The 27,909-nt window shown below is 32.8% G+C and overlaps 4 protein-coding genes and 1 long non-coding RNA gene across 5 annotated transcripts; 1 reads left to right on the top strand and 4 right to left on the bottom strand.

Annotated features, from left to right (window-relative positions):
- Positions 1–1,135: 1,135 nt before the first annotated feature.
- LOC134259921 (uncharacterized) lies at positions 1,136–19,894 on the bottom strand. Its single transcript, XR_009990428.1, has 3 exons — positions 19,810–19,894; positions 2,823–2,917; positions 1,136–2,558 (listed from the first exon to the last, which is right to left on the bottom strand). It is a non-coding gene; the product is annotated as an uncharacterized LOC134259921 (long non-coding RNA).
- Positions 11,848–13,583, bottom strand: LOC134259912 (uncharacterized). Its single transcript, XM_062742508.1, has 2 exons — positions 13,216–13,583; positions 11,848–12,289 (listed from the first exon to the last, which is right to left on the bottom strand). The coding sequence occupies exons 1-2, from the start codon at positions 13,496–13,498 to the stop codon at positions 11,919–11,921; spliced, it is 654 nt and encodes a 217-aa protein (XP_062598492.1). The 5' UTR covers positions 13,499–13,583; the 3' UTR covers positions 11,848–11,918.
- A 1,293-nt stretch (positions 19,895–21,187) lies between the features above and the next one.
- LOC134259913 (uncharacterized) lies at positions 21,188–22,855 on the bottom strand. The gene is made up of 4 exons (XM_062742509.1): positions 22,681–22,855; positions 22,144–22,269; positions 21,757–21,879; positions 21,188–21,524 (listed from the first exon to the last, which is right to left on the bottom strand). The coding sequence occupies exons 1-4, from the start codon at positions 22,754–22,756 to the stop codon at positions 21,313–21,315; spliced, it is 537 nt and encodes a 178-aa protein (XP_062598493.1). The 5' UTR covers positions 22,757–22,855; the 3' UTR covers positions 21,188–21,312.
- A 998-nt stretch (positions 22,856–23,853) lies between these two features.
- LOC134259922 (uncharacterized) lies at positions 23,854–26,115 on the top strand. The gene is made up of 2 exons (XM_062742516.1): positions 23,854–24,199; positions 24,579–26,115. The coding sequence occupies exons 1-2, from the start codon at positions 23,995–23,997 to the stop codon at positions 25,760–25,762; spliced, it is 1,389 nt and encodes a 462-aa protein (XP_062598500.1). The 5' UTR covers positions 23,854–23,994; the 3' UTR covers positions 25,763–26,115.
- Positions 26,116–26,490: 375 nt separating this feature from the next.
- LOC134259918 (uncharacterized) lies at positions 26,491–27,778 on the bottom strand. Its single transcript, XM_062742513.1, has 2 exons — positions 27,516–27,778; positions 26,491–27,355 (listed from the first exon to the last, which is right to left on the bottom strand). The coding sequence occupies exons 1-2, from the start codon at positions 27,617–27,619 to the stop codon at positions 26,491–26,493; spliced, it is 969 nt and encodes a 322-aa protein (XP_062598497.1). The 5' UTR covers positions 27,620–27,778.
- Between the last annotated feature and the right edge of the window lie 131 nt (positions 27,779–27,909).

Below are 27,909 nucleotides of genomic sequence, written 5' to 3' on the forward strand. Positions count from 1 at the left end.
ATTTTGATTAGAAGTAGTTCTGTATCTTTAACATTATTCGTATATCGCAATCGCATGTTCTGAATATTAATTATTATCGTGGAAAAAAAATCGTTCATGGATTGATGCCTCTCCACATTGCCTTATTTAAATTTAACAAATTCACATCTTTTATCGTTTTAATGAAAATATATTTTGTAATCTCTAATGTCAACACTTTTATGTTAATTTTTTTTTTTAGAAAATTATAAATCAAACTACGCGTAAAGTGTTTCTGGATTTTTTGGAGGCAGGGTTTGGTTTCTCTCATCTATTTTCTGAACTTTTTTGTCTAAAATATCAAGTTTGTTTTGAACTGATTCCATACAGGCATTTAAACTTACGACCAAGCTTTGAATGTTGTTTAAAGCAGATTTCACGGATTTCACGTCAGGATAATAAGGCTTTAAAGTTAAAGGTAAACCAAATGATTGTAGTATACTGTCTATGGGTGTGACCAAACAGGTCCCTCTCGCAGAAAGTCCTATCGCCATACCAATGCAGCTGAGTGTCTTATCTGGATTAATACAAAACACAAAGGACCCAGAATCTCCCAAGCTGAAAAACTCTCCTTGTGGCATGTTTTGTATTTCTATTTGATTACACATAACAGCACAGTAATTTGTGTTAGGAAAATTCATAGATTCGTTCATGATTCGCAGATGCACATTTTCAACAGAAAGCTGACCGATTGTAAACCCCGTTGTAGCTCCAAATTTTACAACACTATCTGATATCTCTGTTGTTTTTTCGACAACCTTTTCTGTTTCTCCTACACAATATTGTCGAGGAAGAGAAATAATTTTACCGTCAAATACTAGCAAATTTTCTTGGTCAAATCCTGAAGAAGAAAAATGAAGGAAATAACATTCATTAAAAATAAATCTTAAAGACGATAGACAATATTTTATGATTATTGGACTGCAAATGTTGTTACAGTTCAGTTGTTCAAAAGAAGGACAACATTAAAATATTTTCTAATCAGACAGACAATAGATACGTGTAGGAAAATTAAACTGAATAAAGTGTGCATCAAGGTAAATCATAATATTATGTTAACTGCTTGTTTGATGACGAAAACTATGTTCTAAATGTTAAAAACAAAATTATTTACCTGGTCTGTCGGAACTGTGCGAAAGCTAACTTCTTCTACATTTTGATAAAGTTCAACGACAGCTGCGTCAATACTACACGTAACTTCCCGTCCTGATGAGGAGGTTGGTAAATATTTTGAGGAATAGATACAAGCTGGGAACTTTGCATCAAGAATTTTACCACATACTTGAAATCTGTGCTTGTTCTTCTCAAAACTTTCTATTTCAACTTTTTCAAAATTTTTAGATATTAAGTCTTCTGCTGAAAATACTACATGGGCACAAGTTATTAAGCCTATCTTATTACCAGGAAGGTCCACAAATCCACCTATACTGCCACTGCTACCCCCTTTACGGCGAATATGACCTCCAATTTCTAGTGAACCTTGTGAGCAATGTCCTTCGAAAACATCAACGTCGTAATGTCCTATTCTTCTTGGAAACTCCATCTCACCATAAGGTATACCCTTTGTGTTTACAAAATAAGGTGATACATTTCTTGCGAACAATTTTGTGATTTCCGGCTGAATATCCAATAGATTTACATTGTGTTGCTGTTATCATGGTAAGATTAGAGTGGCAACTGAATAGTTTCCTTGCAGTCTGCTCTGTAATTATCGGTAATTTTTGGTTTGAGTTAGATGTTGCACAGGATTTATTTATCAGAAGTGCCTCCTCAGACCATTGTGTGCACTCCTGAAAGATAAGCTTTACTCTATATATTTCTTGTGGACTATCATGATGCTTTTTTATGGATCCTTTATATAACAGAATGAAAATAATTTTTTTTGTAATGTCGAAGCAAAGTGATAGACTTATTGCTACCTTCCAAAACCAATGATATTTCTCAGAAGCCTTCTTCTAATGATCAACAATATCACTTCAGGGACAAAACATTGATTTTCATTCTTGATTTGAAGAAACAGTTGAAGAATGGAATTCCTGGAGATCACAAACGTACGAAACAACTCGGCAAAAAGAATATAGTTTCTGCTGTCAAGGCTGTGTTCAATGATTCGTAACATTGCCTCCCTGCTTATAGATCCGTCCTGTCTACATCGCAAAGAACATTTTGCAAAAATAGTTATGAGAGCACAAAAAGCGCTTGAAATGCACTTACATTTTAAAGATCTCAAGATTGAAAATCTCTTGGTTTTTATCCATTCAATACCATCAATTTTCTTCCACATGTAATAACCATGTAAAAGTTCGGGTATTGGATCAGGTTTCAAATTTTTATGGTAATTTATCCATTCATCACAGAGACACAATCAAGATACTCTATATTGTCTAGAATAATTTCAACTTCACTCTTGTAAAGTCTGTCTGCCCTGTGTCGTTTAACAGAGTCTGCTTCAAATGCTTTAATTGTCTGCTGTACTCTAAATCCCCTTTTTTTGCCTCCGAACATATACTTTTTTTGGAGACAAGGGAGTCGACTCTTTCCTTCTAGCCTTATTCTCAGTAACCAAAGTAACAACTCATTCAGCAAGCATTGATTCAGATATAATTGAAAAACAAGAAAATCGACAAAATAAAGTGTTGCTCTGTGGGGTCAAAGGTCATGAGGAATTAGTTATTTTCTCTTAACTGATCGTGTATCAGTCGTGATGTCTTTTGTTTGATTTGGAAACGGAAAAAAGTAGATAATTAAATAACATTGTAGCAGATAACAATCGTAATTATTGAAATTGTAAATCTAAATTCTACTTTTAGGAATTCTGACCTTCAAAGACTTTCTCCGAGCTAGTAATGCTTCCATCAAACAGATCTGATATTTTGCTATCTTGCTCCATGATTCAAAGCTATAAAAACGAAAAGAAAAAAAATTAAGGGTAAGACAGTCCTTACACTTTCCTTTATATTTGACACTGATACAAAAATCTAAAGTAATGTTTGAAAAATGAGTTTATATATTTATTATGTAGAAGAAACAACAAAAACAAAACTTCTTACCGAAGATGTGATGCCCGTTATTCTACATGTTTAATTAAGACAACATTATGTTTCATAATCATGCGGAGATAAGTGAAGTCTTGTGATTTCTATTATGTCGATGGTGACGTGTTGAAAAGGAAGTGATTTATTTTTTAAAAGAAAGTTTACAATTTGATGATGGATATGGGGATAACGAACAATATTCAATATCAAAGTCCATAATACAATACAAAATAGGAGCAGAGCAAACACGGACCTCCGAAACATCAGAGGGGGGATCAGGTGGCATGGAGGTGTATGATATGTATAGTGTATTTAATTAGGATTGATTTTGCAAGTAAATTCATTTACCGACAATTGCCCAAAAGTACAATGTAGCATCTGGATAAGGATCGAGGGATGAAATTACAGTTACAAAACAACTCTTAATGCAAATAAATAGTATTGGTAAAAATAGAGTAACCTTTTTATAATTCTTACAGTACTAGATCTATAACAGTTACAAAACTAGAAAGTCTGCAATTGCAAGCAATAGCGTGTGTCGCCCCGTACTTGATAAGACTTTCATCTTTTTAATCACTAAAAAAAAAACCCATTTAGCTAAGCTTGGACAACCAACAATTCGTATCAGTCCTTTCAGAATTTTGATTTAAAAATCAAAGTAACAGAATTTTCACTTTCCCCTGGTTTCCATGGCAATAAACTATTATTTTAAATGCGAATCGCAGAACTACAATTATTTATCACTAAAATAAAAAAAAAGTTTCATGCCGAATGTTCAAGGGACCAGAGAGAACACTTGCGGACAAAATTCGTCGCTTTTTGCAGTTTTCCATGGCAACTGTAGCCATTTTGAAACTGAATGACCACACAACACAACTACAACCAGTGGTTGTCCTTTGAGGAAAGTTTCAGAAATATTGTCCCATCCATCTCCGAGAAATGGACTAGATGACAAAAACATGCATACAATCGCAATATGTCGCTTGACTTCGTTTGGGGCAACATGATAACAGTTACATTAAAACAGATATATGATAGCAGGAACATAATATAATAATACATAATATTAAAGAAGTAGCAAGTCCATCAACAGGAATTTTGCATAGTTGAAATGCAAATCGAAGAGTATCGAAGTATTTTAAGGTAAGTTAAGGTTTTCTTTCAAAACGTCTTTCTGGAAGGATCATCTCATTAGTCCGTGACTGAAAAGCAGAAGCATTAAACAATATGCGCCACGCGTGCGACTTCTACTAGTTGTACGTATATCAAATTCGGAGATATGCGCATAAAACTAAAGTTCAGTGGAAATGCTGGTCTTTACTATTGAACTGGACGTATATAAAATTGAATTTGTCGTTCTTTATTTTAGTTGATAAAATTATTTTTTTTTTTTCAAAAAAAAAAAACAAAAACTTCAGAATACTTACATTTTAAAGAATTTTATTTCTTGAACAATACGTAATATAACATAAGTATGTTATAGTATTTGACACACGGTGCCAAATATTGGTTTGATTCCGTCACAGGATAAAATTACACCATTCAGTCGACGGAATGGTAACTGGATGACCACTGAATGGTTACTGAAAGATTACTGAAAAAAGATCCTTTCTCGTGACTTTTCCGTGATTTTTCTATTATTCCGACGACTGAATGCCAGATACATTTATGTTGCCTTTCAGATATCCTTCAGTTGCATATTCTAAAAATAATCTGCTTATATGTATACCTTTAAAAAAATTTCTTTTTATAAAGATGAAAAATGAAAAAAAAATGTTAATGAAAAAAAAAATTGAGCTCAAAGCCGGAATCGAACCATGGCCATCAGCTTGAGAGTCCAAGACCTTTACCGTTACTCTACGACTTCTTGTTAGAAAAAGATGAAATCAACCGAGTGGAAATCAAATTGGAATTCCAGTCAATTTCTTGTATGTAGGAGCTGCGATGTGTATATACCTTGTATATACTTTGGATATTCTATGAAAGTTGCGAGGATATGGGAACAGATTGATTAATTACATTTGTGGCACCTCTGTCACAGTTTGAACATTCTTAAATCCAACAGGCTTTGGTGTTACATATATCTCATCGGGATGATGACAATTATTCGCAACGAGCACAAAATCTTCTTGTGAAGAAAGCTCCTCGGAAAATGTTTTACATTCTTGAAAACTAGCGATATAATTAAAAAAAACACGGGCCTTCAAAACATCAGAGTTTAGATTAAATGCCATGAAGTAGTGAATATCCCCTGCCGACTTGCCATATCCACCGTGTGCTCCTTGTGATGATGGGGGAAAAAATGGAAAATCCATGCACAATGCAGTGTTAACAAAAAAATGGTCTAACAATTTGTATTGGAAACTCTAGTCAGCATTTGACTTAATGATAAATAGTATTTTCTGACGGGGTCATTGTAACAATGGTAGAATTTACGAAATTGGGATTTTTTTTACTGATTTATCAATATAATGTAACTTGTTTAGAACATCTTCTCCCGTATCGGATCAACTGAGAGATAAAAACCCCGTATGTAGGTGATGAAGGTATGTTGCTTAAATCAGGGAAGTTGTCGATTGAAAATTTAAAGTCATCATGTTTATGATAATCGTTTGTTGTAAGATTACCATTAATGTAATTTTCATGTTAACCATTAAAAAAATATGAAAGATATATGTGTCAGACTCTGGGGTATCCTTTACTTCAGGCTCACTGGGATGTATCGTTTCGTTATGAGAATGAAAATTTATTAATTGACAGTATGTCGATATATCTAAGTATCGAAATCACAGTAAGTGTTTTCAACTTGTCACGTATAAGATTTTAGTTGACAAATTCTGCTTTGTCTGAATACAAAAGTACATTTATGTTTTTTTTTTCTTATAAAGAGACGCAATTGGTACCAATGAGAATTCCAATACATTGTTGGAAGATCTGTTATTTAAACTAGAGGTACTGTGAGCAATGAGCTCACTAAATGATACCCCCCGCCTCCCATATCGTTATAACTGATGACAAAGTCCATGTTTTGCCGTGGCCGGGAAACACAAAATATGTGTCTGATCAAAAAGTAAAATAGGAGGTGCACAATGGCAATATGTAATAAAGATTCTGTGAAAGTTTCATTACATTTCACTCAGTGGTATAAGAGGAGTTGCGGATAAGAGATGGGTACCCTAAAGCGTAACAGACGGACGGACGGACAGACGGACGGACGTACAGACGGACGGAATTAACGATTACTGTATACCCTCTCGCTTTTCAAGCGGGGGTATAAAAAACTAAATAGATACTGTCAGTCAGAAACTCTAGCATCTTTTTATTACAAACTATAGGGTGTTTGTTTGTACAATCAAAGTGTGTTTTTGAACATATGGTTGCAAATGGACAATGCCAATGTAAGTAAATTGACGAGTTCCACTTTTTTTTTGAAAAAGCAACTGACAATGATCTCAAAAATGTTTGTACGTTAATTTTACTGAGAATGAGGGATATAAAGATGAAAAGTTGAATTTCTATGCTGTTATTTTTTTTATTTTGTGATTTTAAATTTGCAAAAACAGATCTTTGGAATTTTTTATTATTCACGTCTGATCTTTACCACTTCTTGAATACATTGTTGCACAGTACTACAGAGGTTTATTTCTTTCACCCATGTTAGTATTTTACTTGTAAAGAAAGATACTAAATAAAACATTTACTACAACCTATTTATATCTTTCCTTGTAAAGACTTTTAATGACGTTTTCGAAATTCAATGTAGATATAGTATAGCATCGGTATATCAATGCATTTTCCTTCTATTTTAAAACTGAATGAATCATACAAATTAGTAATAAAAAGTAAAACATTTTCATAAAATAATTATATATGGCTCTGTTATTGCTTGAAATGACAATGCATAAATTCAATAAATACTTCCGGTAGCATGTTGCTACTTACGGTAGCATTGACCTTATTATAAAACAGCATTAGAATAAGGATAACTAGCATTAAATCAGCAAGCAAGGAAAGCTTTCAAATCAGTATCGATGATGCAACAAATTAGTTACATGCACTGTACACTTTTTGCATAATGTCTTAATCATTCATTTGTAAAACATGATCATTTAAATATTGCAACAGGTAACCCGTACATTTAGAATACTTATATTGTCAAAGGAATAAGTGAAGTACTCATTGCAATTGATTGCCGCCCAGCTGATGAGTGTTTCTTTATATGCTCTTAAACCCCATTTTGAGAAATTTACATTCATATTGAGACGCCACCACTAACCAGTGAAGAGCTGCAAACTTTGTCCTATACTCGGCACGTACGGCAATTGAGCAGGGAGGGGTCTTGTTCGTGCCAATACCAACCGCGACATGGGACTTCAGTTTATTTGGTCTTATCCGAAGGACCGGTCTTCATGTCCCACAGGATTCGAGCCCGCGACGTAAGGACCAAATCTTAACTTTGGGAAATTTGAGCACTCTTACCACTCCGCCCCTAGGGGGATACCACTAGTAGAATTAAATCCCAATTCCTCTAAAATACAATTTAAATAATGAAACTTACAAACAAAGACAATGTTGATACATCTACTCTGCAGATAATTAATAGATAATTGAGTGTTCAGACTTAAAAATTGGTGGACGGTAAAATTGTTTGACAATCTAGCTAGAGAGATTTACATATATGTACTGATTTTCTGATCATAAGGAATCGTACTGTGTCTCAAGGGAAAAAAACGAAGTGTAAATGTGGCGGAGAACATTTCACTGTGCTGAGTCTGATATATAGGGAAAAGGAAGAAAAACATTTTTACTCTCGACATTGATGAATTCTAAGGACCATTTTCCTTGTAAATGAATTTCTTCATGTGTTATACAAAGATTTTGATTTTTTAGAACTGTAACTTCTTAAGGTTGTATATGGACAAAAATTGAAGACGTCTTCGAAAATTGTATCTTGAATTTCCATATATTTACACAGAGCGACAGCCATTGAATCAATCCTTGCTGCTCTTTGGAACCCGACAGGTTTAATCCAGTGCAGATGTACAGATTTAGGTATCTTCTTCCTCACTACATGTATCAGCGTCATGATAATAAATAATAGAGATAAACAGATGATTATTAACAGAAATCAAAAATTGCATGTTTCATAAAACGTTTTGCATTATTTTGGAGTTTTTAGACTTTGTACCGTTCACCGTAAGTAATGCAGCAATATTTCAAAACATAAAATCTCCTCTAGTTCCTATATTACATGTATGGATGCTAAGGCTTCTTGAAAATGACTTTAAGTACTTATTGCCGTTGCTGTAGATGGACAAGCTCAAAGTAAATGTGATGGAGAGTTGATGATTCAAAAATACACCACTTTAAGCCTAAACGGGGTCTTACATATCATAATGCATTAATGATAGTCCTTGGAAGTCCAAGGGTTACTACTGTGCGCAAAGTTAGAGAAAATTCGACACAATCATCTGAAAAATAGCCATTTAAAAATAACAAAGAATAATTCCTTCGATCAGATCTAACATGAAGCGTCGTAGTTCATATACCTCATGAATCTTCAAAAACTAAATTCATTTTTCATATTTACATTAATTATTTTTCTGACGAGTTACCACAAGTTACGCCATTCTACTCCCAATTTTAAAGCAAAACAGAATGCACAATAATGTTTGACGTCCAGTACGGTATTATGATATATTCAGAGCCATAATTAGTCATATTCATATGGAAGCATTCTCAGGTAGTGTAGATTCAACTTTGTTCAAGTCATGACCCCCGGGAGTAGGGCGAGCCACAATGTAAGTTCAAAATGTGAAAGGCAATAAAGCCACAGGTAGTCCAAGAAATATGCAAGCATCCTAAGTTAGTGTACAAGCTACAGTGCTCAGGTGAGCGATGTGGCCCATGGGCCTCTTGTTGTTATAGCCATTATAACTTTTATCATACGTCCAACGGGAGACATGTATGACGACAACATGAACGTTTGCAATTGTTTAATAAATAAATGGTTATAATGAAGTATATCATTACAAAGTCCAATTTTTTAGCCAAAGATTAGTTCAAAACATTTAATGATTATCCATAAAAGAACAAAAACTTAATAGAAATGTAAAAAAAATGTGTATAGAAATGATCGCTTATTCCCCCATAAAATGATGCCTGACGTTTAGATTTAGGAGAATTCTGTGGAAACGGAAGTTTTACCCGAGATCATAGTTTTATGCATACTTGATCCCAACGTCGCCAAGATAGTGTGTGGTTATCACTTTTAATGGAGACAGTTAGAACAGAATGTTAAAACTGATTAAATTATGTAATGCCTTATTGTAAACCGGTTAATATTGTAGCTTGCGAAAAGAAAAATCCACAAACATACATGTAAATATTATCAACATGCTTATGCAGTATAATTATAGAGTGTGAATTTTTACAAAATTGTGAATAAAGTAAAGTAATAAAAAGGGTTGTTTTTCTTTTTAAAAAAAGAAGAAGTGTCACAGGTGCTGGAATGTAAAAAAAATCATTTTATGAATAAGATTTTAAAAAAAAATTTCAATTCAATGATTGAGCAGTCTGAAAAGTACTATAATCACCGACTCAAATTGCGAGGTAAATACTGTTCTTTGAAGATGGCTTAGTATTGGCAAAAAGCAGTAACTGCTTTATTTTATTAATAAATGATACATTTATTAAGTAATTCATTCCATCTTACTTGTTAGTAATCTAACAACCAAGCTTATAATAAACGTGATGACTTACTTTTTATTGTCATCTTTCCTTATTTATGCAGCAATACACCTTCATTACCTGCATATTGAGTGTATATATCTCAGTTGATTCGATACGCAAGAACATGCTCTAAGTATGAACAATTTCTAAAACGAGGTAAATTATTGAGAAGCAAATTGATGAAACAAGAATATCAGCAGTCTCGTTTAAAGTCATTTTTCGTTAGTTCTATGGTCGATACAATTTATCATTGATTTCAATGATGACTGACGTTTTTCATACTAATTGTTAGTCCATTATTTATGCACTGAATTTAAAACGGATTTTTCCTCTATTTCCTGAACATGACAAATAGCACATCACGGGGAGGGGGGATTGTGACCGGTCAGTAGGGGATGCTCACTCCTCCATGGTACCTGATCCCACCTCTGGTGTTTCGGAGGTTCGTGTTTGCTCTGCTCCTATTTTGTATTGTTTTATGGACTTTGATATTGAATACTGTTCTTTATCTCCATATCCTACTTGTTTACATTTACGGAAGTCCTAGCCAAATGGAATGAGGTAATTGTGTTAGAATAAACATCATCAGTCGTATCAATTTGTAATTTATAAAATCGACTTTGGTTGCAAAGAAAAAGAGTTAATGCATAATTAATGGGGGAATGATTACAAGGGAGAATTCTTGGAACTTGAAATATTGTTTTGGTGTAAGGAATTAAGGTCAATTATCAGGAACCATATTTTAATAAATGTTTTTCGTCTTAATCAAAATTTAATCTAAATGTTTAGGTTCAGAAAAAAACAAATATGTACAGGGATAGGGTTAAGTCCCTAACCATCCTTCCACTGATCATTTGTACCCCAAATTACATATTCCTAAGCATTATATTTACCTGAGTGAAATTTAGTTGCAACTAAAATGCAGACAATGAAAATAAAAGAAATGATCTGTGAATATCAATTCTGTTAAATTAACAATATTAACATTTCCTAAAAAAGGATTACTGCACGAAACTTTGTGTTTTGTGGCATTTTCGATCGCTTCTGTTACCTTTGAATCTAAACCTCATTTCACTGTTATTTATTTACCACAGAAAACTGTCAATTGGACACCCAACTTAAATATCAAAAATAATTTTAGACTGAAATACAAAAACTAATGTCATGTTTTTGGCCTTACAATTTTCCAAATGAAGAGAATTAACTCTTGCCTGCCCTTGATGGAACATTATGTAATAATGAGAGGTGGAGATAACAATGTAAGAAGTCTAATATTAGATTGGATGAAAAGCAATTACATGTATTAAAATACGAGATTAATATTTTCCACCTCCTTATTAATCCTGTACTGTACAGGTAAATTATTCACATGAGTTTAATACGTGTGAACCCATCGATGTAAGTAAAAAAAAAATAAATTGATCATGATGACTGACTATTTAATATGTTCGAACACAGTGTCCTAGTAATCACAAACCATGCTACATAAAGGCAAGTGAGGGGATTTAGTATTCACACAATTACTTGATAAAAGATATCACGTGGTGTATTATAATATTCAACGTGTCTCAGTCCTTGTTTACAATAGTGAGAGTGGGTGTAAGAAGAAGCAGTTTTTTTTTCTCATTTACACCATGAGCACTTGTTTGTCTACTCCTTTTAACATAACATTAATAGTGTAAAATAATAAAACAACTACTGTTAAAAGGAGAACAAACATGCGCTGACTAAGTATGAAGTCAGTTCAAAAGTGGGCGTCCTCCTTATTATACGGAAAATGAAAAAGAAATGTAATGGTCCCTGCCTTAGACAGAAAGACTCTTACATCGTATATACAAACTTTAATTAATTGTAATTAAGTAAAGCTGTAGATTAGATCTTTCCTGCAATTACAAGAAAAATGACTGTTTTTAAAGTTATTTTGACGCAAATTTAACTGCAGTCATCCTTCATAGGCTAGGATATGCTTGATTAACATTTTTTCGAGATGCAGTATTCTTCATTCATGGCAAAAAAATGTTCATAGAACAACTAAATGAAAGACCTTAATCCACAAAATATCAAACAGCTTTTATAATGTTACAAAGAACTTAGACATATTAAAACATGTTTCTCACATGCTAAAAATAAACTTTACCAAAAATATGAAGACATTTCGTCACAATACATGGAACTATTGTGTGCAGAATCAACTCCATATATTCTTGCCTCCAGAAGTTCTACTTTATCTTTTTCAGAGAGATCTTCATAAAGTGATTTCACACTTTTGTAAGTTTTAAGTTTAAATGGCACTAAACGTTTCAAAGTCCGCGCTCGTATTTCTGGCATATTGTATTCACTTCCATAAAAGTATGATTTCAATAAAAATTCCACCTCTTGTTTCATTGATTGGTCACTTACTTCTTTCAGATCCATTTCTTTAAGAAGCCATGCTTCGCATTTCCTGATAATTGAATTAACCTGGTATTCCTTGGCTAATGGTAGTAACCTCTCAACTGTATAATCTAAAAATGCACAAACTTATATTTTTAAACAAGAATAATGCTAAAATATAATGGAAATATTAGAAAACATCCATCTCATGTAATATTTCGAAAAAATTTATGTACCCCTAGTAAATTATATAAAAATTTGGAGTGTGTAAACTTTTAAGAGAGGCGCAAAAGTCCTTTTCTTATAATAATTATTTAACATATGATTTATTTTATAATCTAAAAGTTTTCAATTCCATTAACATAATTTTCGTCTTCTTTATCCACAATTTACGCATAAAAGTGCATAAGTCTTAATATTTCCGTGAAACGAAAACATTTTACAAAAGGTCAACATACTGCATACAGGTGAACATTTCTCCCCCTTTCGCCCTTCTCAAAAGTCGGCGAATTTAAAACGAGGCGAATTCAATCACTGTGAAATTCTTACACAAAACTATGATTAGGCGAATTTAAAATTGACCAAAGTTGTTTGCAATTGTAAAAGTGCAAAAAATAACAAGGGATGAAAAAACCCCAAACTACCGTATTTTTACTCTTGCTTGTGTAAAATTGAATTACTACATTTTTCGTTTTCCATAGAAAAACTTGCACACAGAAAATAAAAGTACATTGCTTTGATATCTTTTTTCTGCATTTGTTTGATCTATATTTTTAAACATGTATTAAGATAATAAGGTAAAATATAATGCTATAATTCTTGGTTTACTTCAGCTCTTAAGTGCTTATAAATCTTTTATAAAGAAATTATTTTACTTTCTGTTTTATGCGTACAGCATTCTTCTCATTGGGAACTGTCATATTGTAATTTTTGAATTTACCAGGTGGTAGTAAATACAAAACTCACATTATGACAAAATCTTCAGTTACTACAGAATGATATTTGTACTTTGACAGTCCTATCTAACTCAAAATCATGCATTTTCTGAAATACATACAATCTAAATCCAAGAATTTATCTGGAGAGAAGCACATCAGAAATTTTTCAAAATCCCAGTAGGTTTTTCCAGGTAGTTCAATTTCCTTTGAACTTTTTTCTTTGAAATCTGAAGAAAACATTGCCTTAAAAACAGGAGATGCAATGGAAAGAATTGATTTAAAGGTGTACATCTTTCTTCCCTCCACAACAAAAGCAATGTCTGTTATTCCTGGATCTTCGGGAAAGTGATCAACTTCTAAGTCTGCCAAATCTACCTTTTCCGTTTTAATCTTCAGGGACATGATATCAGTGAATAAAGCCAAAACACATTAAATGGCTACTATTAGGGTCACTGACTTTGAAGATCTGTTACGCAGATGAACACAATAATCAAAGGTCTATTTATAGAACCACAATCGAGTTATACAGATATGGATACCCGTTCGGGAATGTTATAAGTATATCAGACATGAAGTTTTAAATATTCAAAGAACTTTTGAAAAATCGGAAATCAGAAATTTTAGCAATAAAAAAGCATAATGATTAAGTTTTTTTTTCAATTTTATATGCAATAACTTCTCAAGATACATTAAAGTCAGGGCTTTTTGACACTATTGGAAGCTCTGTTTTATGTACATGTAAGAGAGCTGTTTGTTTTTGTCTAAATGATTGGTTCAAAATATGCCTTTACAAATTATTAATTATGAAATCCAATTGCAAGTCAGAATAATTAGATTTTTCAATTGTTTGAACTTAACATTTTTGTGAAAATCTTTGTCATAAAACGGTTGTCAATATTGAATAGTGGTCTGATCAAAATGAGCATTTTCTTTTAAAAACGAGTCATAGTCGCCGAAATTGGGGGAAACAGTGGCAGTGTAGTGGGATTTGTGGACCTTGTGTTGTGCAATTCGGAGCCACTTAACGGGGTTAAAAATCGGTCAGCTTTGTGTGGAAAGTGTACCTGTGCGAATATACGAGCCTGAGGGTTGTTCGTGGACAAGTGCAGATTTAAATAAAAATGGCGCATTGATATTTTTGATTAACTTTTAAGTTTACTTAATGTGAATTACAAAATGTATAATTATAATAAATTTTAAATATATAATTACAATAATACCTTCATTATTAGACTTGGGATAGTGACCCGGAGCACCGCAAAATTTTGATTTAAAAGATTATCACTTTATATATTTCATTTGTCTGTTATAAAATTCAGCGGAAATTCGGATTGTTTTTACATAATGAGGTTAACAAACGCTATGACTTCAGACCAGCAAAATTTGAACGTTCAGAGTTTAGAAATAACTGAAATATCGAAGTTAGAATCGATAAAGACAGAATCGGCATTGTTCGAAAAAGGGAAGTTTTCAGAAAAGGTTGTGCAGTGAGCAGCGATAACATTCTGTGTAGACATCGGAAAAACACCAACAGATCTAGAGACCCATCAATACTTTAAACGGTCGGGAAAATATAGTAAAGGAATCTGTTCTTTTGTATTTAAGTGTAATATAAAAGGTATAGTTTATAGGGTGACATTCGTGAAGGAAGATCATCATTCCGAGATAGCAGTGCTGTAGAAATTTCGTAACGCGAATTTGCCGTATTTCCCTAAATAAAGTCGTTTTCTCCGCAGACAAAGGTTTGATGATGGGCAGGATCAGGTACAGGAAATGTAAAATATCATTTTAGATATAAAATCTGAATAGTTTGTGTACACTTTTTAGTAACTGCTTAAAGCGACGTAAGAAAAGTATTGAATTAAACAGTGACTGGGCTTAGAAAAAGTTATATGTATGAAGCTTTTGACGTCGGGAAACGTCAAGGATTTCGTTTTAGTGCTCCGGGTATGAGTGTGCGTCTCAATTGTATCTAAAAAAGATATATCCATTTGTGATTTTGTCAGGTTTAATGAAAATAATAGTTTTATATATTTTATCAATGTTTGTCAGTAATTATCAATGTTGTCCACGTACTTTACGGACAACCCTAGTATATATATTTATATATTTAAGGATTTAAGCATTTTATTCACGGACATACATAACAGTACATGCAGTATTCTAAAAATGAGACTTTGCGTCCTGTCTCACTTTTCTTTTAAAGGAGATAATAAGTTGTTTTATTTTAAAGATCACTGGAAAGAGAAATCTCTTTCATTAAAAGACACATGTATATCTGTTTAGCTTAGAAAGATATCTCTCTTTTGAAAATCTGTAGAGATGAATGATAACTTAAGAGATATTTCCCTCGTTCAAAGAGATATTTCTTTAGCTTATACGTAAAAATATCTCTTTGGCAAAATAAATATATCTCTTTTATTAAAATATCCTAGGATATAAAGGTATCTCTTTTAGTTGAAGATATATTTCTAAAATCGAAAGAGAAAGAGATATCTCTCTTATTCATTTTTTTTTTAATTTTACGAACAAATAGTAGAAGTGCTTGCCATTAAAGTTACCTGTTATTTTACAATAAACTCTTTTATCATGAATTGTTGCATTGAAGTTATATAAATATGATCAAAAATCCTAAAAATCAAATCCTTGTGGAAAAATCTTATGTAACATCAATTAATCAATGTGATAACCGAGGAGGAACTTAGAAACTATGTCGGCCTTTATTCGTCTTCGAAATATTGAAATTTGAGGACCCAGGATCAGAAAGTCTTGATAAGGGAAGGACATTTTTTTCAATTTTTAGTCATCATATCAACAGACAAATTGCATTGTGATGAAGAGGAAGTACGTTTCTTCCAAAATTGTGATTTTCATACATGTAGCCCATTGTTCAGAGGTCTTGTTGTCCGAGTCGCTCTATTCGTGTTCCATTTTATATTATTCTGTTTTGTCTTCTTGTCATTGCCTATTCCGATCAGCTTTAATCCCGTGTTTCCTACATGTATATAGCAAAAAACAGTCATCAACAGAGGTGAGATATCCATGGTCAGTGAGCTTTTCTTGCACCAACTATTTCGACGATAACAACTTTTACTTCGTTCATTGTCATTCCCTATTCACTATGATACACATGTATGCATCGTTTGTCTCGCTTTTATTAAAGGTTTGTCTTAAACCTTTCTATCATTGGTTTTTGTTTTTATTGTGTTGCATTCCATTCTCCTCTGTATCTCTGCATTCTCTTCTCATGGCCGATTTACCATCATTCGTGTATCGCTATTGCATGTTCTGAATATTAATTATAATCGTAGAAAAAAGAATCTTTCATGGAGTGATGCTTCTCCATATCACCTCACTTAGATTTTACTTATTCACACCATTTATCGTTTTCAATAAAACATTTCTGCAGTCTTTAATGTCAACATCTTACTGTAAATTCATTAAAGAAAATAATGAATAAATTTATGAGTTCAGTGTTTCTGAATTTCTTTGAGGCAGGGTCTGGTTTCTCTCATTTAATTTCTGAAATTTCTTGTCTAATATATCAAGTTGTCTTTGAATTGATTGCAAAGACGTATTTAAGTTTACAACTAAGTTCTTAATGTTATTTAAGGCTGATGCTATGGATTTTACGTTAGTTAATGAGGCTTTAAAGTTAAAGGTAAACCAAATGATTGTAGTATACTGTCTATGGGTGTGACCAAACAGGTCCCTCTCGCAGAAAGTCCTATCGCCATACCAGCTGAGTGTCTTATCTGGGTTAATACAAAACACAAAGGATCCAGAATCTCCCAAGCTGAAAAATTCTCCTTGTGGCATGTTTTGTATTTCTATTTGATAACACATAACAGCACAGTAATTTGTGTTAGGAAAATTCATGGATTCGTTCATGATTCGCACATGCATACTTTCAACACAAAGCTGACCGATTGTAAACCCCGTTGTAGCTCCCAATTTTACAACACTATCTAATATTTCTGTTGTTTTTTCGACAATATTTTCTGTTTCTCCTACACAATATTGTCGAGGAAGAGAAACAATTTTACCGTCAAATACTAGTAAATTTTCTGGGTCAAATCCTGAAGAAAAAAGAACAAAATGAATGATAAAACATTCATTAAAAATAAATGTTAAAGACGATTAACAATATTTCATGATTATTGGACTGCGAATATTGTTACAGCGCAGTTGTTCAAAAGAAGGATAACATTAAAATATTTCTAATCAGGCAGACAATAGATACATGTAGAAAAATTCAACTGAATTAAGTGTGCATTGCGTTAATTCATATTATTATGTTAACTGCTTGTTTGATGATATCACTAATACTATCTTCTGAATGCAAACCCCTCCCCCAAATTATTTACCCACAGAAAGTAGTTGGTCTGTTGGAACTGTGCGAAAGCTAACATCTTCTACATTTTGGTAAAGTTCAACGACAGCTGCGTCGAAATGTAACTTCCCGTCTTGATGAGGAGGTTGGTAAATATATTGAGGAATAAATACAAGCTGGGAACTTTGCAGGAAGAATTTTACCACATACTTGAAATCTGTGCTTGCTCTTCTCAAAAGTTTCTATTTCAACTTTCTCAAAATTTTTAGATATTAAGTCTTCTGCTGTAAATACTACATGGGCACAAGTTATTAAGCCTATCTTATTTCCAGGAAGGTCCACAAATCCACCTATACTGCCACTGCTTCCCCCATTTCTGCGAATATGTCCTCCAATTTCTAGTGACCCTAATAAGCAATGTCATTCCAAAACATCAATGTCATACCTTCCTATTCTTCTCGGAAACTCCATCTCACCATACGGTATATACCCTTTGTGTTTACAAAATAAGGTGATACATTTCTTGCGAACAGTTTTGTGATTTCCGGCTAAATATCCAATAGATTTACATTGGGATGCTGTTATCATGGTAAGATTAGAGTGGCAACTGAATAGATTCCTTGCAGTCTGCTCTGTGATTACCGGTAATGTTTGGCTTGAGTTAGATGTTGCACAAGATTTGTGCCTCCTCAGACCATTGTATGTACTCCTGAAAGATAAGCTTCACTTCATATATTTCTTGTGGAATATCATGATGCTTTTCTATGGTTCCTTTATATAACAGAATGAAAACACATCTTTTTGTAATGTCGATGCAAAGTTATAGACTGATTGCTGACTTCTTAAACCATTGATATTTCTTCAGAAGCCTTCTTTTAATGATCAACAACATCACTTCAGGGACAAAGCATTTATTTTCATTCTTGATTTGAAGAAATAGTTGAAGATTGGAAACCCTGCTAATTATAAACGTATGAAACAACTCGGAAAAAAGAATATAATTCTTGCTGTCAAGGCTGTGTTCAATGATCCGTAAAATTGCCTCCCTGCTTATTGATCCGTCCTGTCTACATCGCAAAGCACATTTTGCATAAATAGTAATGAGAACACACAACGCGCTTGATATGCACATACATTTTAAAGATCTAGAAATTGAAAGTCTCTTATTGCAGGTTTTTATCCATTGAATACCATCTATTTTCTTCAACATGCAATAATAAAGTAATAGTTCGGGTATTGGATCAGGTTTCAAATGTTTATGGTGATTTATCCATTCATCACAGAGACCTGCACAATCAAGATACTCTATATTGTCTAAAATGATTTCAACTTCACTCTTGTAAAGTATGCTTGCCCTGTGTCGCTTTACAAATTCTGCTTCAAATGCTTTAATTGTCTGCTGCACTCTAAATCCCCTTTTTGCCTTCGAACATATACTTTTATTGGAGACAAGGGAAGCGATTCTTTTCTTCTAGCCTTATTCCCTGTAACCAAAATAAAAGAAACAATCATTCAGCAATCATTGATATAGATATAGTTGAAAAACTAGAAAATCGACAAATTAAGTGTCGCTCTGACCTACAAAGTGCCCACTTTTAGATTAAATAAGAGTGTTTTTCTTTATAGAATTTGAAATCCTCAGATATGTTGTATTGGTAAACAATGAATAATGATATTCTTACATTAAACTATTTTCACTCATTTTGAGGAAAAAAGAGGATTCGTTTAAAGGTATGTTAATTTTGTCTTAATTTTATGGTGCATAAAATGACTTTGTCAGCAAATGTAATGTTCATAATCTCGAATGCTGACCTTCGTTTTTTCAAGGAAAATGGAGCTATCTAAAAAGTATTGAGCTAAAAAAGTAATTAAATCAATACACATCGTAAATAAAGAATTACGGACCTCTAAAACATCAAATGTTGTATCAAAGGTCATGGGGAATTAATTATTTCCTCTTAACTGGTCGTATCAGCCGTGATGTATTTCTTTGATTTGGAGACGGGAAAAACCGTAGATAATTAAATTAAATTATAGTAAATAACAGTTGTAAAATAAGTATGGAAAATGTTAATCTAAATTTAACTTTTAAGAATTCTGACCTTCAAAGACTCTCTCGGAGCTAGTATTCCTTCCATCAGACAGATCTGATGTTTTGCCATCTCTCTCCATAATTCAAAGCTATAAAATCGAAAAGAAAACAATAACAGCAGATCTGACAAATTTACTTTTTTGCAAAGACTAAGGGTATTGCAATGCTTAAAATTTCCTTTATATTTCATACACTGTACTGATACAAAAATTTATAGTAATGTTTCAAAAGTGAGTTTATATATTCATTATGCAAAAGAAACATCATGTTAACAACAAAACGTCTTACCACAGATATGACGCCGGTAACTCGATATGTTTCATTAAGTCAACATCATGTTTCATAATCATGAGGGAATAAGGGAAATCTTTTGATTTGTATTACATGTACGTAGACGGTGAAGTGGTTGAAAAGGAAGTGATTTATTTTTTTAAAGATAGTTTACAATTTGATGATACATGTATGTAGAGTGTATTCATTAAGGTTTTATCTTGTCAGGAAATTCATTCACCGACAATTGTTCTTAGGTACAATGTAGCATCTGGATAAGGTTTAGAGGGATGAAAAGACACTTACACAACAATTTTTATTGCAAATAAACAGTACTACATACAACAGATGCAAATCGAAGAGTATCGAAAAATTTTAAGGTAAAAATCCGTAGGTTTCCCTTTAAAACGTCTTTTCAGAAGGATCATCTCATTAGTCCGCGACGGAAAAGCAGAAGCTTTAACAATATGCGCCACGAGGGTGACTTCTACTATTTGTATACTTATATATCTAAATTCGGGGATGTGTGCATGAATCATAAGTTCATCGGAAATGCTGGCTTTACTATTGAACTACACATCTTTAAAATTGAATTTGCCATTAGTTATTTTTGTTTATAAAACTACAGGCAAGTTTTTCAATAAAACAATATTTTTATATCATCAGAATAGTTACATTTTAAACAGTTTTAGGGGATGTCTAATTTCTTTAACAATATCATAATAGCATGAGTATGGTACAATATTTAAAACACAGTTCCAAATTTTGATTTGTACCCGTCACAGGATAATAGTACACCATTCAATCGACGTAATGGCTACCGAATGACCACTGAATGGTCACTGAAAGATTACTGAAACGATTCTTTCTTGTGACTTTTCCGTACGCGTGATCTTTGCAATTATTCCATCCACTGAATGGCAAATACATGTTAGTTGCCTTTCATATATCCTTCAGTTGCATTTTTATTTAATAATCGGCTGATTTGTATATGTTTAAACACCTTTTTTCTTTTTATAATAGGAATTAAAATCAAAAATGAAAAAAAAAATAAAGTAAATCAAAGTAAGCTCAAAGCAGGAATCGAACCATAGCCGCCAACTTGAGAGTTCAGAATCTTTACCGTTACGCTACGCTTGTCACAAATGATTGGAATAGATCGAGTAGAAATCAGAATGGAATACCCAGTTAGCCTCTTGTGTGGAGGAGGTGCGATGTGTATATATCTTGTATATTCTATAAAAGTTGCGAGGAATCAAGGAACATATTGATTAATTACCTAAAAGACACCTCGGTCACATATTGAACATTTCCATGAAACATATAACAACAAAGAAAAAAAACCCAGACACAATTGAAATTTATTTACATATCTATAAAGCATTCATTTTTTGTCAATAAATAGCATGATTCTAGCCTCTTTATGTCTTTTTTCAATGCTGTGCGTGTCTTGAATTCTTGTAAAGGAAATCAATTTGCTTGAAACATATCTTTAAACTTGTTTTTTGAATTTGTACATATTTACACAGAGGCAATGTCCATTGAATCAATCCTGGCTGCTCTTTGGAATCCGGCAGGTTTAAACCGGTACAGATGCACATATTTAGGTACCTTCTTCCTCGCTATCAGCATCATGATAATAAATAATAGAGATAAACAGATGATTATCCCGATAAGTAAGATTTTGTGTTTCATATCTAATAACGTCCATATGGAAGGTTTACTTTTGGTGTCTGGAGAAGAAAGCAAAATGTAAAATAATAGGAATTTGTAAAATATTGAAGAATGCATAATTGAAAATAACGTATATGTAGTTCTCAAATGTTAAATTCCTTTTTCTTTTATTTGTTATATATTTTTTTCTTATTTATTTGTTTTAGAAAAACCTAACTAATTTATGTTAAAGATGAAACATATCTTAAATGAGATTTCTTATTTATTTTTTAATAAAATTAATAAAAATACCTCTTTGAAAACTATCCATCGAGTCAGAAAAAATATAAGCAATTTGACTTTTATTTTGTGGTAAATCAGTGTCGTTGAACATAAACAGAGTGCTCAGCAAGATAGTTGGTTGCGCAGTCGTTTCTATAAAAACAAAGTACATGTATTTAGTTAGGTTAACATTTGCGACAATGTTTTAAATGTATGCTATCAAATACAGAAAGAAAATTTAAATCATATTTAAATGAAATTGCATTTTTAAAGAGATTTATTAGTAACCTGCACAAAAATCTCAGTTAATATGATAGCTGGTCAGAATTTTTTAAAGACCTTTAATCATCTATTTTGTATGAAGCTTATTTGATTTGCATCTATTAATATCTTTTTAAAACAGTCAAAATCTGTTACCTTTGCATCCTGACACATGGCTACATTCTGCCTCAATGCATAGACATTGTTCCTGACAATCCGCTCCAAAACTTGGATATCGACACTCTAACTCACACTTTCTACCAATATAACCATCCAAACAACCTAATAGGAGGAAGAATAACCTATGTTTTAATTGGCATACTACATGTGTATGAAAATGTTGCAGAGATTAAGAATTACTAGTGTTTATTTGATACAACTGTAAATAATGCTTTCCACATATTTAGCTAACGCAACAATTATAGAGAGTAAAAATAGTAAAGTCTTTGTAACTAGGTCATTTATGTACTGTATTATAAATCAAGGTTAAGTAGCTCAGTTATTAATTCTGGAAGTTTCATAAATAGATTAAATTGACTTTAAAAAAAAAAAAAAACTGTGGGTAACATGAACACAAATGGCGAAACATTAAAAATTCACAGGTTACAGGAAAACTACAAAGACGTGCAGAATAAGTTAGGTTTTGATTAAATAATTGATAGTCAATTTAAACGAGAAAAGGCGTTCAATTACCTTCCACATTTTGAGCCCAGGGCAACTGCAATGTCCAAAAAGCAACAATAGCATGTAAAAAATTTAAATTCAACATTTACATCCTATTATGATCTTTTTCATGATCATATAAATATTTGTATTTAATGATTTTTACAACGACCATGTTGGTACTTTTTTTTGTACATTTTGATAGAAAAACATCGGAACGGAACAGGGAAATTTACAAATCGGAAATTATTACAGCGTATTCTATCCTGATATTGTTTCAGTCGAATTAAGATATTTTTGTACTTTGTTTTCAATGAAAAAAAGGTTTTCGTGCTTAACCTATGAAATGTTAAATTATAATGAAATCAGTTTTTAAAATACATGCATTATCATTCAAACGCAAAAAACAACCAGTCAAGCCAAATTCATTATTTAATGGATAGACCTAATTGTTTTAATTACTTTCTAAAAAGTACACTTCATTGTTTAATGATTTTTCAATATTTAAAAACATAAAATCGTTAACCAGTAATTATAAATTTGATAGCATTTGATTTGATTTAATATCCCTTCAACAAAATTGAATATGTATCACCATATTTTACCAGACTAGCTATATCCGGAAAAATCGCCAAAGCAGGTCCTAGTAAATATTCCTTCAAAAGGCTCTTTGTACTCCTCTTGAAAATACGACTTTTGTTCCACAACATATTCGACAAGAGTACATTTGTATGTGAATTGGATGCTTAAAAACTCAATAAACTTGCAGAATATTTCAATCGATATTTTATCCAAATCAAAATAACAATGTGTTCTACTTTTTTACACTTTGTACAACCATTATTATGGGAAAATTTGAAATTACATACAACTGCCTTTCTATAATATGGTATTCATGAATTAATGGACCCTATCGTGCACATTTAGAGATTTACTTTGTTTATAGTATTCTGTTTCAATGCACAAGTACCCCAAGGTTGATGTTAGAATTTTATCATTTACAACACGAGGGTTGCACATAAAAATCCGTAGAAAACTTTTGGTGTTGATATCAGGACTGACAAGCCTTTCACTCTGTACAGTGTTATCGAGATGGATTAAGAAATCCACGAACATAAAACATATGTATATTTAAAAAAGTGTTTTACAATATCGCACTTGATCAGATAGTGGGTAGAATAAAATACGACCGTTGATAAAAACTTTTGGTTAATAGTAGTGAGTTATCGTTCGTGTTGCGGTGGCGCTACGTGTCCCGGTCCTTGATAAACTTCCGCCTCGTGATAAACACATTGTAAATAAACTGGGATGTTAGGTTTACGATTGTTTTAAATACAAAGAATAATGCCTAGTAATTGTTGTTGTGTGCCTGGATGTCACGAAAGAGGTGGACATCAGTTCCCTACGGAAAAGTTAAGAAGAAACAAGTGGATTGTTGCGATTAAACGCTTGGACGAGCGCACAAACAAGCTATGGGAGCCTTCGAAGTCAGCTGTTGTTTGTAAACGACATTTTACTTCAGATGACTACGTGTCGGAGACTATTCAGGGTATATTATAACGAACATTAAATTATTATATACTCAGTTTTAGAATTATATTGTAAATAACAGAATTCAGTCAAATTCTGAAATTTATGTTGTCACTGTTGTGTATAATTATTTATATAGTACGTATATGTAGATTTAAATAGGTTTCCGATATGAGATAATTTTTTTTGTTTTGTGGAAAGGAAAGATATAACATCTTAATACACTTCACGTAATTTTTTTAGTATCAAATACCTTATCATCAAAATATGTGTGTGTGTGGGGGGGGGCACTGCATTGATTTGAGCACAAACTTAAAACAAAAGTCTATGGTTTGAGTATTTTGTACAATTATTAAATGTTGTTGCACAGTGTAATATGTTTTACTGTTTATATATAGGACAGAAACCTCTATCTGGAAGACTGAAGAATACTGCTGTGCCAAGCATTTTCTTTTGGACAAAGGAGACAGAAAGTTCATTTGCCCGAGCATCCAGGGCAGAAGGCAGGGATAGCAGAAAAAGAAAGTTTGATGAATTCTGTCATGAAGAATTAGAGTGCAGTTTCACTGAATTAGACTGTATGGAAGAAACTGTGGTAGTTGATGACTCAAAAGTGTGTGACGAGGAGGAAAAATTAAACTCTGTTGAATTAAGAGACACCTGTACACAAACACAGTCACAGCCAATATTTTCAGTTGAACAGTTTGAGAAGGATAATTCAGCCATACATTTTTATACTGGCCTTGAAACTTATGCCAAGTTTTTGTTTACACTGCAGTCACTTGGCCCTGCTGCTTATTGTTTAAGATATGTATTTTTTCAAGTTCAAGGGGTATCTATTCCCAATCAGTATTTTATGACACTTATGAAACTACGGAGGTATACTACCAATTTTGAACTTTCAAGATTTTTCAATGTTTCAGAAAGTACTGTTAAAAATATTGTACTTACCTGGATTTTATTTATGTCAAAACAGTGGCGAGAGATTTCAATTTGGCCATCTCAATCTCTTGTTCGTTATTTTGCACCATCAGATTTTAAGTCAAAATTTCCAACTACCAGAGCCATTTTAGATGCAACTGAATTTCCAATTAAAAAACCAAGTACACCTAGGGCACAGCAAGCCACATTTTCAACATATAAAAACAGAAATACAATGAAAGCTTTAATAGGGTGTACACCAGGAGGCCTTGTGAACTTTGTTAGCCCAGCATATTGTGGGTCGACAAGTGACAGGCAAATAGTTGAGAGAAGTTGTCTTAAAAATCTTTGTGATCAAGGTGACAGTTTAATGGCTGATAAAGGTTTTAATGTCCAAGATATTTTTGCTTCTAAGGATGTTACTATAAACATTCCTACATTTTTTAGAAATAGGAACAGAATGTCAGGAAGAATTGTTCTTAATGATAGAAAGGTGTCAAGTAAAAGAGTTCATATAGAAAGAATTATTGGACTTGGTAAAACTTATAAAATTTTAACACATCCTTTAACAAGTACTGAAGCATGCATGTCATCAGATATAGTATTTGTCTGTTTTATGTTGTGCAATTTTCGCACTGGTATTGTATCATCAAATGCATAGAAAAAAAAACATTTTTCAAAATTTCTTTAGCTTTCATATTTCAAATTTGAATTATAGGCAGAAATATTGATGCTAAATAAGATAAGAAATGTAAACAACACTACACGTACTGTATTTGTTTAGAAGATTTCTATGTATATTTTATTGCACACATTCACAAAGATTCACTGTAAGGCTTGAAGAAATATTTCTCAAGAATTGCTTGTTTGAAGTAGTCTTTGTAAAAGTTGTTTAGCTTATTAATCATGTCAGCTATGAATGCATCATCACGTTTGATTTCAATGTATATGATGTCATTTACTTTTAAATTGTTTGCTAAACATACAGTAAAAATACATGTGTTTGCACCGGTACACAGTAGTTGTCCTTGTATCTGATAAAAGTAGTCATGGTTGGGATCAAGACTATATTTTCCTTCGTTGGTCTGCTTTAAATATGGCACCGTCAGAGTTGAAATCTTTTTATTTCTACTGACATATGGACATTTGACTTCTACAAGCTCCTGTTGATTGATTATTCCGTCAGGTGATGCAGCAAGAAAGGGGTACTCCTTACAAACGACAAGACCACTTGATTGAACATTTTGGAGCTTATCCTGTTCAAATCTCTTGATCGCAACAGATTCATGCCTGCGACCATGCTCAATTGAATTGCTTTTAATGTTTTTGATAACTGTTAGTGACGTGGCAAGTTTCATTTTGTCAGTTCTATCAGTACACTTACATATCCTACCAAATATCGAAGATGTTAAACGTTTTGCTCTCTCCTCCTTCCATGTTTTGTTTAGACTCTGCCCTTTTGTTGCTGACTTGGAGATATGATATCTTTGTAATTTGTAATTTTTCCAAAAAGTTGTCTTCAGGAGATAATGTAAGATAATCATGGTCATTTGCTACTGCAATCATATTTGCTGGTGTAAATGTCTGATAGATGGGCATCTTAGAAATACCTGAGAAATTCAAACATACATTTCTAAAGTAGTGAGGATAAGATGGATTATTTCTGAATTCTTCAGGTCGTGGGTCAACAGCAATATTTGTTAATTCATCAGCACCAGGTAAATTCAGGTCATCAGATTTAATGGGACTGCCTTTGAATCTTTTAGACTTGTGGAATGTTTGCAAACGTTGTGTACATGTTTCCTCTGTCTTGATAAATTTATTCTTTGCAAACATAACAGCACCATACATAACTGCAGCTACATGTTTACAATGTGTATCAGGCCCCATACCTGCTGCACATTCGCACTGGGCCTCCAGAACAGACCCTTCATTGCTCAATTTAATATCTATTGTGTAACAAACACCCTTTCTCATCTCTGCACGACAGTTTCCTTTAATAAATGTACAGGCTGTATTGATGGATACACGGTAGTATGTCAGGAAATTGTCGTCATAAAGGTGAATAAAATGATTTTCAAATTTCTTCTCAAACCTCCCAAAATAACTATGAACGGTATCCATGGACAAACCAGAAAAGGAAGTGTCAGAATTTACGTCAGCGTACGTATCGTAACTTGGAAGTTGCATACAAAATTCTGGGTCAGTGTAATCAACTTTTCCGAAGTTGAAGTTTCTGTCATATGCTTCCAGTCTATGGAAAATTAAAAGAAAAAGAAACTGTTTTATGTTTATTTACAATTTACGATTATTTAATTAATCGCCATATTGATATATTATATTTTAAGACGAAGAGTTCAGATTGTCGGCATGCAGCACGAGGTATTATCATGCGGTTTTCAGTATCGAACTACCTGTCGACCAGTTCTTGTTTTCGTCCCGTTATCCTGGCATTTCTTTTTCTTAGCTCATTTTTAAGATCTATAATTGTCATGGAGCCGTATTTTGAGTCGCTCATGATTAATATTTCGCGTGTATATAGAGACGGTATATATATTACGTTTCTTGTTAATCGCTGCGTTGTGCATCCAATGTAAACAAGAGATGTGATGGACCGGGAACAGTATCGCCATCTAGCGGGAAGCAGGGGAACGCAACTCACTACTATTTACCATTGAATAACTTCTTTAAAAAATATCTGAGGTTTCCTTGTTGAAACTTTTAAAAATGGTCCTGTCTGATCTTAATGTGCATCTTCATTCATACTGTCCATGGACGAATCACATGAATTAGGCGGTCACGTGATAT

The sequence above is a fragment of the Saccostrea cucullata genome, unplaced genomic scaffold (assembly GCF_032062105.1).
Source record: "Saccostrea cucullata isolate Sc308-1 unplaced genomic scaffold, CSIRO_AGI_Scuc_v1 ctg1448, whole genome shotgun sequence".
NCBI classification, from domain to species: domain Eukaryota; kingdom Metazoa; phylum Mollusca; class Bivalvia; order Ostreida; family Ostreidae; genus Saccostrea; species Saccostrea cuccullata.

Excerpts from the sequence above, each read along its gene's own strand:
- LOC134259912 (XM_062742508.1), bottom strand. The coding sequence starts at position 13,498 with ATGTCCCTGAAGATTAAAACGGAAAAGGTAGATTTGGCAGACTTAGAA. Across the intron at positions 12,290-13,215 it reads TAAATTCTTGGATTTAGATT|ATTATACAGTTGAGAGGTTA; the intron begins GTATGTATTTCA and ends GTGCATTTTTAG.
- LOC134259913 (XM_062742509.1), bottom strand. The coding sequence starts at position 22,756 with ATGTTGAATTTAAATTTTTTACATGCTATTGTTGCTTTTTGGACATTG. Across the intron at positions 22,270-22,680 it reads CTGGGCTCAAAATGTGGAAG|GTTGTTTGGATGGTTATATT; the intron begins GTAATTGAACGC and ends TCCTCCTATTAG. Across the intron at positions 21,880-22,143 it reads CCATGTGTCAGGATGCAAAG|AAACGACTGCGCAACCAACT; the intron begins GTAACAGATTTT and ends TTGTTTTTATAG.
- LOC134259922 (XM_062742516.1), top strand. The coding sequence starts at position 23,995 with ATGCCTAGTAATTGTTGTTGTGTGCCTGGATGTCACGAAAGAGGTGGA. Across the intron at positions 24,200-24,578 it reads CGTGTCGGAGACTATTCAGG|GACAGAAACCTCTATCTGGA; the intron begins GTATATTATAAC and ends GTTTATATATAG.
- LOC134259918 (XM_062742513.1), bottom strand. The coding sequence starts at position 27,619 with ATGAGCGACTCAAAATACGGCTCCATGACAATTATAGATCTTAAAAAT. Across the intron at positions 27,356-27,515 it reads AAACAAGAACTGGTCGACAG|ACTGGAAGCATATGACAGAA; the intron begins GTAGTTCGATAC and ends AATTTTCCATAG.